The sequence below is a fragment of the Cervus canadensis genome, chromosome 2 (genome assembly GCF_019320065.1).
Source record: "Cervus canadensis isolate Bull #8, Minnesota chromosome 2, ASM1932006v1, whole genome shotgun sequence".
Classification (NCBI taxonomy): domain Eukaryota; kingdom Metazoa; phylum Chordata; class Mammalia; order Artiodactyla; family Cervidae; genus Cervus; species Cervus canadensis.
In genome coordinates this window covers 74,867,487-74,884,865 of record NC_057387.1, presented here as the reverse complement: position 1 = coordinate 74,884,865, position 17,379 = coordinate 74,867,487, and the positions used below count along the sequence as shown (strand labels likewise).

Below are 17,379 nucleotides of genomic sequence, written 5' to 3'. Positions count from 1 at the left end.
GAAGAGCAGGAGAAGATGATATCTTGAAAGTCAAAATAGGAGAGATTTATGTCAAATGCTCCTGACGTTTTGAGAAAGATGGTACCTAAGAATTGATCATTGGTTTGGGCAAGATGTAAGACACTGATGATCTTGACAGAAGGAATTTCCTATGAAGTACTGTGGACCAAATCTTCGTTATGGTGTATTAAGAAGAACATAACTGTTGAGGAAATGGAGACAGCAAATAGAGGCAACGTTTTGAAGTGTTTTGCTTAAAAAAAAAAAATCTAAAAAAGTAAGGCAATAGATGGAGAGATATGTGTAAGGCAATAGATTGTGTTTTTTTTTTTTTAAGTTTATTCCTTTTTATTGCTAAGTGGTATTGCATTGTATGAATATTTTATAATTTGTTTATCCATTCACTTCTTACATTTAGGTTGCTTCCATTTTTTCCTATAACAAAGTTGCAATGAGTTTTTGACATAGACAATCATATTATCTATGAACAGAAACAATTTTACTTCCTCTTTTTCTAGTAAAGGTGCTTTTATATCGTTGTCTTGCCTATTGAACTGACTAGAACCTCTAGTAAAATTCTAAATAGAAGTGATGAGAACAGACATTCTTTTTCCCTAATTTTAATGGGAAATAATTCAGTCTTTCACTCTTAAGTATGATGTTAGATGTAGCATTTTTCTTTTTAGATTCTTTTTAGAATTCATAGATTCTGTTTACCTGGTTGAGAAATTTCCATTCTATTACTAGGTTTCTGGCAGTTTTTTTTTAACCAGGAGTGGATGTTTAATTTTATATTTTTTCCTACAGCTACTAGGATGATTATATTTCTATCTTCTGTCTTTGATTAACTTTTGAGTGCTTATATCAACCTTGGATAAAGTTGTTTAACTTGGATAAGTTGACTTCCTTGGATAAAGCCCCCTTGATCATATTTGTTCTCCTTTTTATATATTATTTGACTCAATTTGCTATAATTTTGTTGAGTACTTTTGCATGTGTGTTCATGGTAGAAATTACAGTTTTCTTTTCTTGGGTTGTCTTTGTCTAATTTTAGTATCAGAGAAATGCTGACCTTATATAGTGAGTTGGGAAGCATTCCTTCTTCTTTAATTTTCTGAACGAGTATGTAGAATTAGTATTATCACTTCTTTAGATTTTTGGCAGAATTCACCAGGGAAGCCATCTGGGCTTGCAGTTTTCTTTGTGGGAATGTTTTACATATTAAAATGCAATTTCTGCAATAGATATAGGCCTATCACAGTGTCTCTTTCTTCTTGAGTAACCTTTGGTAACTTGTTGTTTTCAAGAAATTTACCCATTTCAGCTTTTGTCAAATTGGTTGTCATATTTCGATATTATTTTTATAATACCTTTAGAATCTGTACTGATGTCTCCTCTCTCATTCCTAATATTGTTAATCCATATGGTCTCTTTCTTTCCCCTGATAAATCTGGCTGAATGTCTGTCAGTTTTGGTGGTTACACAAAGAACATATTTTGGCTTCGCTGATTCCCTCTCTCTCTTCCTCTATTCCATTTCCACTGTTACCTCTGCTCCCTCCTTCCCCTCCTCCTCCTCCCCATCCTCCTTCTTCTGCTTACTTTGGGTTTCATTTGCTCTTGTTTCCCCTAGTTTCTTAACCTAGAAAGTGAGGTCATTTATTTTATTCTTTTCTAATAAAAATTTAGCACTATAGATTTCCCTGCTTTAGCTGCATCCCACAGATTTTGATATGTCATATTTTTACATTTAATTCAGTTAAAAATACTGTTTCTCTTTGGATTTTATCTTTAACTCATGAGTTATTTAGAATGTGTAATTTCAAATACATGGAACTTTATTAGCGTTCTGGTGTGATTTCTAATTTAATTTCACTCTGATCAAAGGACATAGGTTGTATACTTGAATTCTTAAAAGCCTATTGAACTTGTTTTATGGCCTAGAATATTACCTATCTTGGTAAATGTCCATGTGCACTTGAAAAGAGTGTGTATTCAGTTGTTGCTGAGTGTAGCTCTCTATCAGTCAACTAGGTCACATTGATAGTGTTTTTTGAGTCTTCTATATATTTGGGGGGCTTCTATTTGATCTATCAATTATTGAGGTTATGCTTGTAAATTGCTCTACTTGTCTTTTCTTGTTTCATGCATTTTGAAATACTATTGTTAGGCACAACAGTTGTTAGAATTGTTATATCCTCTTTACGGAGTGTCTCCTTTATCATTGTGAAATGCCCCTCTATCCTGTTAGTAGTCTTTGCTCTGAAATCTACTTGTTCTTTTAATATGGCCATTCTAGATTTCCTTTGATTAGTGTTATCATGATATATCTTTATTCATTCTTTTCCCTTTAATTTATTTGTGTCTCTGTATTTAAAGTGACTTCTTATAGGCAGCATAAAGCTGAGTCATGCTCTTTTATCCATTTTGAAAATGTTTGCCTTTCAATTATGGTGTTAAGACCACTTACATTTAAAGAGACTGTTAATATGGTCAAGTTTAAAGTTGCCATATTGATATTTATTTTCTGTTTGTCTTATCTGTACATTATATACTTTTTTTTGCTCCTTCCCTGCTCTTCTTTGTTCTCTGCTCCTTCTCTGGAAGGTAGAGAAGGACAGGGAAGGCTGGTGTGCTGCGGTCCATGGGGTCACAAAGAGCTGGACATGACCGAGCAACTAAACAACAGTAGGTGCTCTGTTTTGGATAATTAAGTACTTTGTGCTTCCACCTTATTTCCTTAGGTGTAGCGCTTCATCAAAAAAAAGAAAGAAAGAAAAATTAATGGTTACTTTAGGGCTTCCCTGGTGACTCAGATGGTAAAGAATCTGTATGCAATGCGACAGACCCAGGTTTGATCCCTGGGTCGGGAAGATCCCCTGGAGAAGGGAATGGCTACCCATTCCAGTATTCTTGCCTGGAGAATTCCAGTGGACAGAGAAGCCTGGTGGGCTATAGTCCGTGGAGTCGCAAAGAGTCGGACCTGACTGAGTGACTAACACTTTCACACTTTCACTTGGAGATTCTGGTGTAAGTTTTAGCTTACCACAGTCTTCCTTTAAGCAGTACCTATAGTATAATAACTTTTCCACAATAATTTCTATTTCTCCCTTTGCCTTTGTGCACTTACTGTTATACGGTTTACTTCTACATGTGTCATAAATATCAAATATATTATTGTTCTTTGGCTTTTCAGTCGATTATAGTTTTCAGATATTTTAATAAGAAGCAAAAAACCCTTTGTTTTTTTGTGTAGATTCAAAGTTTCATCTGATATTTTCCTTCTGCCTGAAGGATTTTCTTTACCGTTTCTTATACTTCAAGTCTGCTGATGATTAATTCTTTCACTATCTGGTGGAAGTCTTTTTGTTATTTTTTCTTGTGGATTTTTTATTGTGCTTAGATATAGATCATTAAAGTTTGATTATTTGCTGATATGTAAAATGGAAAATGATTCAGGAGGAAATAAAGCAGCACAGTCTTTGAATAGGGAGGAAGGGTGGGGTTCAGAACAGAGGACTTGACTTCACATATAATCATGGCGGTTTACTGATGGTAACAAGAGGAGAGTCTGAGCAGATATTTATTGATAGGAGTGAGTTGATTGAATTTGTTAATGGTTCTAGTCAAACTGAGTTTAAATCCAAGATCCAGTATTCAGTAGCTGAGTGGTCTTCAGCAAAGTATTTAAACCCTTTGAACTTCAGTTTTCACATCCACAGAATCATGTTAATATCTTCCCCACAGAATGATTATAGCCATGAAATGAGTTAATGTCTACCAAACACATAACACGTAGCCGGGAACACACACTGTGTCTGTAAGGAAAAAAAAAAGTGTCACCTTTTTAATTTTACTGCCAAAGTCAAGGAGAAAAGATCCTGTGACCTCATTTTTCTACCTCTATTTCTCTTATCTTCCTTCTCTCACCCCTCCCTCCTTCCCAAAAGAACAAATTTAAAACTCAAATACCAGGCTGTCTGCAGGTGCAGTGTTCAAGACTGATAACATTTGGAGGCCAGATGTTAACTGACGTAAACACTATTAAGTGCTCTGTAGACCGGAGGCTGAGGCAATGATTTCCAATTTTATGATTATTTGAGTTAATGGCAAACCACACTGCCACTCCTTCCACCCTCCTGCCTCCATCAAAAAGGAGGTATATAGCCTATTTGTTCCCAAGAGAATGTAATTTTTTGAAATACAAAGTTCTTGAAATATTAAGTAATGGCATTTCACAAGCTTAGGACTGGAAAGGCAGCCTCAGTGCAGACCTCAACACCTACTCGAAGTTCTCTCTAAAAGGTCAAGGACTTGTGAAATTTGATCTTAGAACTAGTTTCATTTTCTGAAATAAGTCCAGAGTAATAATCACAAAAAATGCTTCAAACCTATAACAAGTTTTTATGCCAACTGATATTTTCAATTTGAACTTCCTAAGGATTCGTGTGGGTGAATGCCAATGACAGGAAATCAATAAATGAGTCCTTCTCCTAATGAAGAAGTATTGTTTTTAAAATAGCAATTAGTTGGATCTGCTATGAATCAATAAGTTGATTGTTGGTGTTTAATATACTTACACACTCATTTATTTATTCATTAATCCACTGAATAGATATTGGTCCAGAACTAGCAATATGTCCTAGGCACATTGCCAGGCACTAGTTAATACACTAGTTAATACACTGGTAAATACAACAAATGATCCTCATGAAGCTTGGAGTTTTATGCAAGAGGAAGACAATTTCAAAACAATGAGCAGACAAATAGATGTAGCAAAAAAATTGTAGTAGTACTATGATGCAAAGAGGCCCTATTTAAACAATGGGCTGGGGAAGGAATTTTTAGTAGGTGCCTTAATCCAAGGCTTAAAGAATGAGAAGAAGGTAGCCATACAAGGAGTGGAGGAGATAATAAGCAAAGAGCAGCATTTATTCATTCATTCAACAAATATTTGTTCAGCACTTTTTGTAAGCCAGAAACTGTTCAAAGCAAAGAAAATATACCAGTGAACAAACACACATGCAAAACTGCTGATGTGGGAAAGGATTTGACGTCTTTCTGGGACAGAAAAGACGTCCTTGAAGCTGAATCATACTGAGCAGAAGAGGGGCGTGCAAACTGAGGTGCAGTGGCAGGGACAATACTATGTAGGGATTTGTAATCCAGGTAAGGAGTTTGGATTTTATGCCAAATGCAATGACATGATTTGCTGTATGTGTTAAGGAGTTGCTCTTGCTATTAGCGGAGAAAGTGCTGGAGGATGAAGGGAGGGTATAAGCAAGGAGATTCATAGGGTGGCTACGCTAGTTCAAGTGAAATTTTAATGCCCTGAAACAGTGGTAGCAGCAGAGATACAGTGTACAGTTTTGCAGAAGGAAGGATAGGACTTATTGATCAACAGAAAAAGAGGAAGGGGAGTTGAGGAAAGATGTAAAATCATGGATGATTCAGCTGAATAGATGGTGGCTTCATTTACCACAATGAAGAAGACTAGGTAAGTGGATGGAGGAGGTTTAATCTAAAGATTAAAATAAATTCAAGTTTTCTGGCCCAAGTTTTAAATAATAAAATCAATACAATTTGAAAAAGTGAAAACCAGTGTCTCATGGGATTAACATGCCCCCCATTACTGGAGTGTATACAAGCATCCCAAATGACCATTTACCTACAATATTTTAGCTATAGATTTCAAGCAGAATTCTGTAACTGGTTTCCAGATGGTATGTGAGAATTTATAAAAGAAAGCAACAGTTTCTTGAAGCCATCACTGGTTGAGTAAAAAATGGTTTTCCTAAATCAATCTCATTTCTCTCAAAGGTGATTTCACTTACCTTTGAGCTACTGGAGGCTGGCACTGTATTTCTTAATAAATGCTTTATTTCATTAATAATTGGGTTTATGATTGTCAGGGCTACCAAACTTATAAATGAGAGTATTTATATCTTGTTAAGACACTATTTGAATATCTTTTGCGATAACCTTTTAGAAAAAGTAGTGAATGTAGACTGAGAAATATTGAGCTGGTAAGGTAAATTGTACACCCTAAGTGCAACTAGGTCAGTAGCAACAGAAAGAAGTAAGTTCTCAGCCTTATGGTAAGTCTCCACCCTCCCACACCACTGCTTTATAAAGTCGACATACAAAACACATTCCCTCACAGAAGAATGAGAATTCTTCTCATCTGGGAAACCCCTACCTTTCCTGAGAATCACTGCCTTTACTGTTATTCTGTCTTGGAAAGTATTAGTGGATAAAAGTTTGAGAGTGAGTTTGCCAGATTTTAGCCCTGATTAGGAAACATAGAGAAACATATACTTTATAACATTTTTATTTCTGAAAATTATTTTTTACCTGGAAATAGACAAGCAGATCACTTTGTAAGCATGTTAGAAATAATTTTCTTATAATTATGAGGTAGGTCTGTTTATATTTGGTACTAGTTTTCTTGTACATCAAATCATATAGGAATAGTACAGTGTGAAGTTACTAAAGGATCATTAAAATATGGTCCTAAGCATTTGAAACAAATATTTTTAAATGACCCTCATTTTATAATCTCATTAGAAAAATTAGGCATTGGTATTACTTTTTAATTGATACATTTCCTTAGTGAAATGTTAACAAACTGAGAAAGGATCTCAAACAACAAATAAATGAACTTGCAACATAGAGTCCTCAGCCAAAGGAACATCAAGAGGAATATTCATGCCATTTCCATCCCTAACACCATCAACATCAAGGAATGAGGATGATCATTGACAAGCAGGATCATTTGCCTTTTTCTCAGGCTTCCCTGGTGGTTCAAATGGTAAAGAGTCCACCTGCAATGCAAGAGACCCAGGTTTCATCCCTGGGTTAGGAAGATCCCCTGGAGAAGGAAATGACTACGCACTCCAGTATTCTTGCCTGGAGAATTCTATGGACAGAGGAGCCTGGAGGGCTACAGTCCATGGGGTGGCAAAGAATCAGACATGACTGAATAACACACTGGGCTTGGTGCCTTATGGAAAGTATTACAGCCTTCTTTGCAGGTGGTATTTGGTACCAAACTCCTCCTCCTTCTTTTCAGGGTGATCACAGCAGAGGGCAGGAGATGACTCCACATCCCCACACCACGTACATTTGCTTTTGTTGGAAAAGTACATCTGTGCAGTCTGTGGAGGGCATCAAAGAGGAGTTAGAATAAGATACTTGGTTTCAAACCATTCATTCCTTCATTTTGTTTATTCATTAGACATTTGCTAAGTACTCCTGATAGGCATGACCCTTAGCAATGGGATAAATAATATGAAAAAGAGGTTCTGTGTCTCTGAGTTTCACAGCCCTTTGTGGGCAGATGAGATTGCTAAAAATTCTCCTGGACAAGTGCTAGTGGAGAGATACATCAGTAGATAGATATCAATGCAGAGATAGCCGTATGAGACAATGGAACAACTAACTGAACTCAGGGAAAAGGAAAATTATATCACTACCTTACTAAATGGCACCATATTTAAACCCAAATATCATTTGATCCAATTTTTTTAGTTTAAAAGGGTGTGTAAATGGAGATTGGGGAAAAACCCAGTAACACAGTTTGTTACTACCTCTGTCTGGTTTCAACTCAAAGGACATCATCTGAGGAAGGTGGAAGGTGTGCCCAGTACAGACAGTCTATGCAGCTGTGTAGGGTGGGCCTGCTGACACCCAAACCAGAAACATTCTTCATACCTGTGTCTGCCGTACTATTATGCTTTATCTTCTCCATAGCTTTTATCACTCTCTGAAATTATCACATTTGACTTATTTATTGTCCATCCCTCCGCACAAGAACCTTGTCTGTCTTACACATTGCTGAATTCTCAGGTTTCGAACAACTCCTTGTTTCATAAATATTTGTTGAGTGAATGAATTATCACAACAATATAAAACCACATTAAATCACACTTGAGAACCAATATTTCTCCCGTTTTGAAAATCTCTGTAAGATATGTTTAGGTGACGCTAGTGGTGAAGAACCCACCTGCCAATGTAGGAGACATGAGAGACACAGGTTCAATCCCTGGGTTGGGAAGATCCCCTGGAAGAGGGTATGGCAACCCATTCCAGTATTCTTGCCTGGAGAATCTCATGGACAGAGGAGCCTGGTGGGCTACAGTACAGAGGGTTGGAAAGAGTCAGACACAGCTGAAGTGACTCAGCACACAAGCATGCACGTAAGATATTTGATCTCAGACACACCTTAGAGATCTATGGAGTCATGTCTTCATTCATTTCAGTGGGGGAAAGACTAAGGCGTGGGTGCAGGGGCGCATACAGAGAGTCCCTGTTTCATGTCAAGTTATTTCTCCCCCGAGCAGGAACTGGAAGTCAGGGCTCCAGAACCCCAGGGCTCTTCGGCACTACTCTGCTCCCTCCGTCTAAACCTCTCTGTGGGGAAAGTAGATTTGGAGTATTGCAGTGGATGTAATTTTCAAAGGTCCTAGGAGAAAAGGAAAGCCATGCTAAGCTGCTTTTGCAATTCGGATGAGTTGAACGTAATAGTTCTCTTTACTGCTGTAAGGGAGGGAAGTCAAGACTTCAGAACTGGATTTTTAGGGCAAGACTGGGACATTCTGCTGTAACTATGGCCATAGATCTGCCTGCTTTCAGCAGAGACATGGGCTCTGCCTCGTGCTGGCTGTGATTTTGCACAGTTAAGTCCTTCATTCGAAATTAGGACTCACTGCAGCTTGCAAATTAATTCTATAAAGGTGGGTCACTGTCACTGTGGACAAAATGCATGCCCCTCTGCAGCTTCCCCATCCATAGGGACCAGATAGCACATTGAGGTGATAGCTAATCTAAGTATTTAAGGGGATGGTATATTTTATTAAAGTGATAAGCAAGCATTAGAAGGTGTTAGTTTCTGAGTAAAACTGAGGGAAATATTTTCCAAGAGAACTTTAAAGAAACACCACATTTTTCAAGAATATACCACTACCCCCAAACACACACATACAAACATACACAATAGCCAAACATATACCTTATGATGCACAAAAAAGTCCTGCAAAGCTGCAACTCCTGGCGTGGAATTCCTGACACACTGCAGGGAGGTTGGGGAAAGTGGACCCTCTCGATTCCATCTGGGGACTCCTCTGAGGTCTTTACCTGCTAGAGGTTTTAATCCAAATAGAAATGGCTTTTTGTCAGATAAGAGATAAAAACTGGTGAGATGTATTCGTTCAATAAATGTTTGTGGGATGCCTTCTGGCATGAAACTCAGTTTTAAGCCCTAGGAATACAAAATGAATAAGGCTTAGTCCCTGCTTCAAGGTCACAGTCTAGTGGAGTGAAAGAGATAAGTAAACAGAGAAATCCAATCCAGCGTGGTAGGTTCTGGGATCAGAAAGGGTCTGTGGGGACACGGAACAGAGCGCCCTGAGTGCAGTTGACAGGATGTAATTAAAAGAGGCCACATTTGGGAATTTTTCGAATGAAGTTTCACATTTTGGAGCCTTCTGTTTTCTCCTTTTGGAAATGAGGGGAGGAAAATCAGCCCAGAGTTGTGAAAATTCAATGATGTATTACCTAAAGAAGGAATGAGTTGTCAAAGAAAAGTCTCCTCTGATTCAGAAATGAATGATTCCTAGGATGTTGCTTCAAGACTCTTTGTTACAGAAATTGGGGTATGCACAGGTAATTAAGGGTCTAGAAACAACCACCCTGGGGGCAATTGCAGGCAATTCCGCAACCACCTGGCTTAACTTGAATTCTTGAAAGTACAGCTTCTCTTGGTGTAATAAAAGGTTTCATGTACACCTTGTGCTTCTGTTCTTTATCCCCGATTTTTCCTCCCAGGCTTATGAATAAGGCTTTAGTCCTATTTCTCCCTTGGAGACTGGCAAGCTGCCCCACCTTCTCCGGTTGGAGGCTGGGGAAGCTGTAGCTGTCTTCTGCCACCTGCTGGCTCCCTGTTAGCACCAAAGCAGGGCTGACTTTGCGTGGACTCCCAGGGAATGGAATCCATCAGGGGAGAAAGAGGGGCAGAGAAGGTTCCTGCTTTTATTAAAAAGAAAGAGATGAGAAGATGGCAGACAGAAGCTGGTATAGGAAGGCTTTCTCATCATGGGGGTTTGTCATAAAGCTATCACCATCTCGAACATCTAAGCCAGTGATTTTTCTGTATAAACTTGTTTTGTTCAGGGAGAACAGAGCTTTTTTTTTTTCAATTTTTACTTTTAGGTCATTGTCTCACAAAACTTATCAAATAAGGTAATGCTGCACCTGCATAGACTCATTTGAAGGAAACAGCAGAAACACCTGCCAGTGGGAATTGAGATTGCGGGTAGGGAGGCAGGAAGAGGGAAGGTACGTGAGAAACATTTCACAGTGAACTGCAGTATTCTTTCGTTGGTTCAGCCAGCATTTTTAAAGACCTGCTATTTATAAGGCTCTAATCCAGATGCCTTGGCTCAGTTCAGTTGCTCAGTCATGTCTGGCTATTTGCAAACCCCTGGACTGCAGCACATCAGGTTTCCCTGTCCATCACCAACTCCCGGAGCTTGCTCAAACTCATGTCCATCCAGTCGGTAATGCCATCCAACCATCTCATCCTCTGTCTTCCCCTTCTCCTCCTGCCTTCAGTCTTTCCCATTATCAGGGTCTTTTCCAGTGAGTCAGTTCTTCTTATCAGGTGAACAAAATATTGGAGCTTCAGCTTCAGCATCAGTCCTTCCAATGAATATTCAGGACTCATTTCCTTTAAGATTGACTGATTTGATCTCCTTGCAGTCCAAGGGACTCTCAAGAGTCTTCACCAACACCAGAGTTCAAAAGCATCAATTCTTTGGCACTCAGCTTTCTTTATGGTCCAGCTCTCACATCCATACGTGACTACTGGAAAAACCACAGCTTTGACTAGACAGACCTTTGTCAGCAAAGTATGTCTCTGCTTTTAATATGCTCTCTAGGTTGGTCATAGCTTTTCTTCCAAGGAAAAAGCGTCTTTTAATTTCATGGCTTCAGTCACCATCTGCAGTGATTTTGGAGCCCCCCAAAAATAAAGTCTGCCACTATTTCCATTGTTTCCCCATCTATTTGCCATGAAGTGATGGAACCGGATGCCATGATCTTAGTTTTCTGAATGTTGAGTTTTCAGCCAGCTTTTTCACTCTCCTTCACTTTCATCAAGAGGCTTTTTAGTTCCTCTTTGATTTCTGCCATAAGGGTGGTGTTATCTGCATATCTGAGGTTATTTATGTTTCTCCCAGCAATCTTGATTCCAGTTTGTGCTTCATCCAGCCCAGCATTTCACATGATGTACTCTGCATATAAGTTAAATAAACAGAGTGACAACATACAGCCTTGACATATTCCTTTCTCAATTTGGAACCAGTCTTTTGTTCCATGTCCAGTTCTAGCTGTTGCTTCTTGACCTGCATACAGATTTCTCAGGAGGCAGGTCAGGTGGTCTGGTATTCCCATATCTATAAGAATTTTCCACAGTTTGTTGTGATCCATACAGTCAAAGGCTTTGGCATAATCAATAAAGCAGAAGTAGACATTTTTCTAGAACTCTCTTGCTTTCTCTACGACCCAACAGATGCTGGCATTTGATTTCTGGTTCCTCTGCCTTTTCTAAATCCAGCTTGAACATCTGGAAGTTCTTGGTTCCTGTACTGTTGAAGCCTCGCTTGGAGAATTTTGAGCATTACTTTGCTAGCATGTGAGATGAGTGCAAAAGAATCCGCCTGTCAATGCAGGAGACATGGGTTCAATTCCTGAGTCAGGAAGATTCCCTGGAGGAGGAAATGGCAACCCACTCCAGTATTCTTGCCTGGAAAATCCCATGGACAGCAAAGCCTGGTGAAATATGTTCATGGGGTCGCTAAGTGTTGGACACATCTTAGCGAGTAAACAAAAACAACAAATCCAGATGCCCGGGATACCAAAGTGAGTAATATTGGGTTCCTTCTCTTTTGGGGTTAAGAATCTATCGGACAGCAGCTAGATAAGAAGATGGTTAAATAAAGGGAGAATTAAATAGAGATCATAAGTATTGTGATCATGTATTGCTATAAAGGCATCTAGTGGAGCACAGAGAAGGAGCATGTATCTAGATCAAAGTGGTAGCTGCAATGTTAGAAAATATTTACTGGAGGAGGTGATATGAGCTGAATTTGAAGTAGTGACTTATTGGAAACAGTGGGGAAAAGGGCATTCCAGTTATTGGGAGCACCACCTCCCACATGCAGCATCACCCACTACCACCACTGCTTTGGGAAGCTGAGACCTCTAGAATCAAAGGAAAAAGTTGTTAAAATATTAGGTCTTAGATAACAAGTGATTGATTCAGTCCAGGGTGATCTGCCAAAGCATGCAGAATCACATGGGATGGCAGCATACAGAATCCTGGACGTCAGAGGGCAGGACTGGTGGTGGGGAGCTTGTTTCTGATCCTTGGGAAAAGGTTGCTTTTCATGCTATTTCAGTCCACATGCTGGATATGGGCAGGTACCATCAAATATTCATGTCCATGACATCCTCTCAGTCCATCTGAAACTTCTCAGTGAACTCATCCACATATTGAAATACTTGTAAGCTCAAAGATATCAATGATCGTGTTATTTAAAATTGTAAATTAATGGCCTACAATAGGGAAAATGCCTCAAGAGGTTTGAAACAACTTCTGGGTGAACCATGAAGTTCCATAGGCATGGAAAATGATGATTCTGGAGACGGTGCAGTGTGTGAAGGAAAAAGAAAAAAACTTGTGAAGAAAATCATGATTTAAGCCTGCAGGAAAAATATTAATACTCAGAAAGAAAATATTAAACTGATAATGTTTTTTCTCTGTTGTTTACATTTTATAGCACATCCTTAGTTACTTTTATGATAATATTTTTTTAATATAATGCAGCTTAATGGTGAAATATGGCTTCCCTGGTGGCGCCAGTGGTAAAGAACCTGCCTGCCAATGCAGGAGATGTAAGAGATGCAGGTTCGATCCCTGGGTCAGGTAGATCCCCTTGAGGAGGGCCTGGCAACCCACTCCTGTATTCTTGCCCAGAGAATCCCATGGACAGAGGAGCCTGGTGGGCTACAGTCCATAGAGTCACAAAGAGTTGGATATGACTGAAGTGACTTAGCACGCACACAAAGGTGAAATATGGGTGCTGATTAAGGCAGAGACAACAAACCCTAAATAAATAATTACCCTTTTGTACGTTTGTTTCCGATATTTCAGATTCCACTTTCCCCCTAATTGTATTTCAGTTTGTGTGGTATATTTGTTTTGCTTGTTAAGTCTGTCCTGTGTCTTGCCCTTGCCCACACCCCTCTTCCCAGCCTGGATCTGTGGGATGCATTGTGATGTCTGTCTGCTAATTTTGCTGTGACTGGGGCTGGTGTCTGGTTGGTGATTCATATTTGTTCCTAAGTTGTTCATCTGTGTTGGTTGCTTTGAAACATGCCCCAGGGAATATGAAAGGCCATTTGTCTCCCTGAAACTGCTTCTTTGCCCCCAGGGAATTCTTCTTTGGCTTCTGAATTCTGGCAAGCTCTTCTATGAATTTAGCCAGGGTAAAGAAGAAAGAAAAAAGAAAACAAAGGAAAGCAATAGGGAGAGAGTTTTAACATGTGGGTCTAGTCCCTTCTTACCTGGCAGGACCAAACCTCCTGGATACAAAAATTGAGGGGCACATGCTTTGTGACATCTACTTAAAAGGTAATACTTGTGGGCTTATTTCTTCCCACTAGGAATGCCTGAAGTAGGAAAGAGGGCAGACTGAGCCCTGATGGAAACCTCAGGAAAAAGTTCTGAGAGTTTGGTAGGCATACCCACTTGGCAACTCTTCTAAGAGTTTAGCACAGATATACACAGAAGTGACATTCATAATATTTAATGACTGGTACCACACGGACACTGACCAATTAAATGGACACAGGCCACCGTGCTGAAGCTGGAGGCCCCCTGCTGTTCCAGACATCAACCCTTTAGTTATTGGATAACCAGGAGGTCCGGCAGCTCCTGGAGGGTCTGGGGGCAGGGGCTGGCTGCAAGCTGTTACCAAAGTATTTCAGTGTTTTAATACCCATTAAGGATATATAGACAGAGACCAAATGAATTACCGCATGGCTACTCATAAAAGTTCCAAGCTTATGCCCACTCTTAAGCTTTATGTAGTCCCATCTTTACCTATTAAGAGCCTGCCCTCTTTGTCTTAAAGAAGAGTTCAGAGCCAACGTCAAGACCTAGTCATACTGCAGGCTCCAGGTGGCACAAAGAAGTCCTTATCCACAAAGGAGCTCTTTATTTTGCTCAATGACTAGTATAGATCTCACCCAAGGGAAATTTGTAAGTCAGCTTACATTATATTTTCACTTGCTGCAATATATTTGCCTTACAATATAGCTTTACCTCCAGGCAGGCTGGCAAACAGGCTGAAATGTGTGAGTGATTGCCCACCTGCCTGCTTGCCTGCAGAATCTGAAAGACCGTCCCATCCCAGACCATGAGCCTGCTGTGAAAATCCATCTGCAGTACCATGAAAGCCCAAATACATATATTGGATTGTAATGGCTCTTCCTTGTCCTCTTCATGGGAGATTCTCACTTGCTGCTTCTTATCAGACACCTAGAGTCTGCTGGTTGGCTAAAAGCAGCTTCTCGGAATGGTCTCTGGGGAAGCATTATAACCCCGGATTCTCTCGTTTCTTCTTCCCGTGTTTCAGTGAAACCTACAGCTTCAGCATAATTTGCTGCTTCCCCTGCCTTCACTCCAGATAATGGCCAGGGTTGCTCATAATCCAACTGACTCTCTACATACCAAGCACAACTTTTGTCTGAATGTAGAGACTGAAAGGAAATTTCACTCTACCCAGAAAGCCATTCAGGAGTTCTGTACTTACAGAAGTCTGAGGTTGTAGAAGACTGAGTTGGAAAGCTTGGATTTTCCAATTCTCCTTGCATATTTACTAGCCTGTGCCTTCGTGCAGGCATTTAAAATCTCTCGAAGCCTCATCTTCCTCAAATGTAGAGTGGAGTCATACTGTGGAGTTCACAGGGTCATGATAAGGATTGTAAATGAAATCATAAATGAGAAAGCCATCTGTAAACTAAAAACATCCACCACAAGACCACGGGCTGTAAGAACTAGTGAACAGAAAAGAATCACAAATGTAGAAAGAAATCATGGCAGCTGGATGAATATGAGGTAAGCCCGCTATTGTGGTCCAGCCTGGAAAAGAGAGCATCCTGTAACTTCTCCAACACCTTTCTGCAGAGCTTGTGTTGGAGAGCAGAGAGTGGTCTAGAGAAATGCTAGGCAAGAGGGTTACTGCCAGTCTGAGGTTATGCACACAGGAAAAATATATAGAGAATGGTGGAAAGCATGGGGAAGACAGGGTACCTAAGGTAATACCAAGACTGGGAGAGAGAAAACAGATAAAATGTCTACCACTTCCGCCTGTGTGGTCATTGCTCAGAATTGGTTCAAATAAATCTGGACTTGAGGGTACCATTCCAGAGTGAGGGAGACTGACCAGAAATCTCAACGATACTCTTCCGCTTGAGTCAGTAGCTGCATCCTCTCTCCTCCAGAAAGAAAGCTCTGCTGCCCTGAAGGCTTATTTGGCATTATTAGATTAATTAAGTCATTTTCTGTGCTTAAACTTGAGTATGAATGGTAAGTTGCAGACTGGGCCTCCCGTTTAATCAGCCAGTGGATGTTTTCAGAATAGCACTTTGTTCCTAAAAACATTCAGAAATATGCACATTGTCTCTTTAATGAGACTGTGATATTTATTTATGGCAGAAAGAAGTCTCCCAGCTAAGAAGACTCATTCAAGTGATAGTTGAGTGTCTGGCACTTAGAGCTGTGTTAGATGCTGTATCTGGAGTCGCTTATTATCACCAGTTCATTTTATGAATTTGTTAAAGTTACTCATGTCGCCGAAAGGCCATGGGACTTTGTGCTGGGGATCAAATCCTGGCTCCACTCTTTGCTAATGACTAAACGTCTGTGGACTGTTCCCTTTATATAAAATAGAGGATTAGATGACTTTTTGTATAAAAGAGAATGAGGATGACTGAAACTCAGAGCTGTTTGGAGACGCAAGACTTTCCGTGACGTGTGAAATGCTGTGTAAAATGCCCGGCGTGTGGTTCTCCATGCGTGTATGTCAGCTGCCCTTCTTCCTGGTTCTCATGTGACTATGTTTTTTTCTTTCTCTTTAAGCTTTGATGTGGAAAATGGCCCTTCCCCAGGTCGGAGCCCGCTGGACCCCCAGGCCAGCTCCTCTTCTGGGCTGGTTCTTCATGCCACCTTTCCCGGGCACAGCCAGCGCAGAGAGTCCTTTCTGTACAGATCAGACAGCGACTATGACTTGTCACCCAAGGCGATGTCGAGAAACTCTTCACTTCCAAGTGAGCAGTAAGTACAAGCTGTCTGGCTCCCTGTCTCACACTTACCTAACCTTTAACACGTCAGAGGAGCAGCACTGTTCCCCTTTAACACAAGGGAAGAGGGAGAAAAAATGTGAACAGGAGCAGAGATGACAACGATAACCACCTTAAGGGCATATATGCTCTCTCGAGTGAGAAATGTATAGCTAGGGTCCACAAGAGTGTTTAAAAACCTTACGCACAGTGTTTGCTTTACTTATGTTATTGACACTTTTTTAAGCTTTTGATTTTATATTGGAGTATAGCCAATCAACAATATTGTGATAGTTTCAGGTGGACCACAAAGGGACTCAGTCATGTATATACATGTATCCATTCTCCCCCGAACCTCCCTCCCATCCAGGCTGCCACATAACATTGAGCAGAGTTTCCTGTGCTAAACAGTAGGACCTTGTTAGTTATTCATTTTAAATATAGCACCTTGGACCCAAACTCCCTAAGTATCTCTTTCCCCTATTCTCCCCTCCCCGCTGAAGTTCATTCTCTAATACTTAAAAAAAAAGTTTTTATTCAGCTTCATTTCCTGAACTGCTGACTCGTTTATGGCATGAGAACCTTAATACTTTTATGCAAACCACAATCTAACTTTGCAAGGCATGCACAGTTTACATCAGGCTATAGCAGAGAAGGAAAACAGTGGTTGGTGACATGCAACTTCTCTGAGTGGCCTTTGCTGGGTAACATTTAGTAAGCTGTCATCTAGTCACATGTCTGTGTCCCCTCTCTGGAACCTTGACACAGTGCCCACTTATTGCCTGGCTCCTGGGTGAGACAGGACACACTTCCACCACCCTATTAAGCATGCCTGATGTTTGTGTTTTGCTGCTATTAACTGGAGATCTCTAATTTTTATTTAAAGAACAGTGACAGGGTTGTGTTACTTGTTTATTAAGTTTCTGAAACCAAATAAAGTTTGATGATGGAATGCGAGCCTTAAAAGGTTTCTGGG

The 17,379-nt window shown here is 40.1% G+C and overlaps 1 protein-coding gene across 3 annotated transcripts in view; it reads left to right on the top strand.

The window, feature by feature from the left end:
- Positions 1-17,379, top strand: part of PDE4B (phosphodiesterase 4B) — a 646,239-nt gene that overhangs the window by 480,097 nt on the left and 148,763 nt on the right. For all 3 annotated transcript variants that reach the window (XM_043461050.1, XM_043461052.1, XM_043461053.1), the window contains one exon: positions 16,204-16,398. In XM_043461050.1, the coding sequence (XP_043316985.1) occupies positions 16,204-16,398 (195 nt within the window). The remainder of the gene's footprint in view (positions 1-16,203; positions 16,399-17,379) is intronic.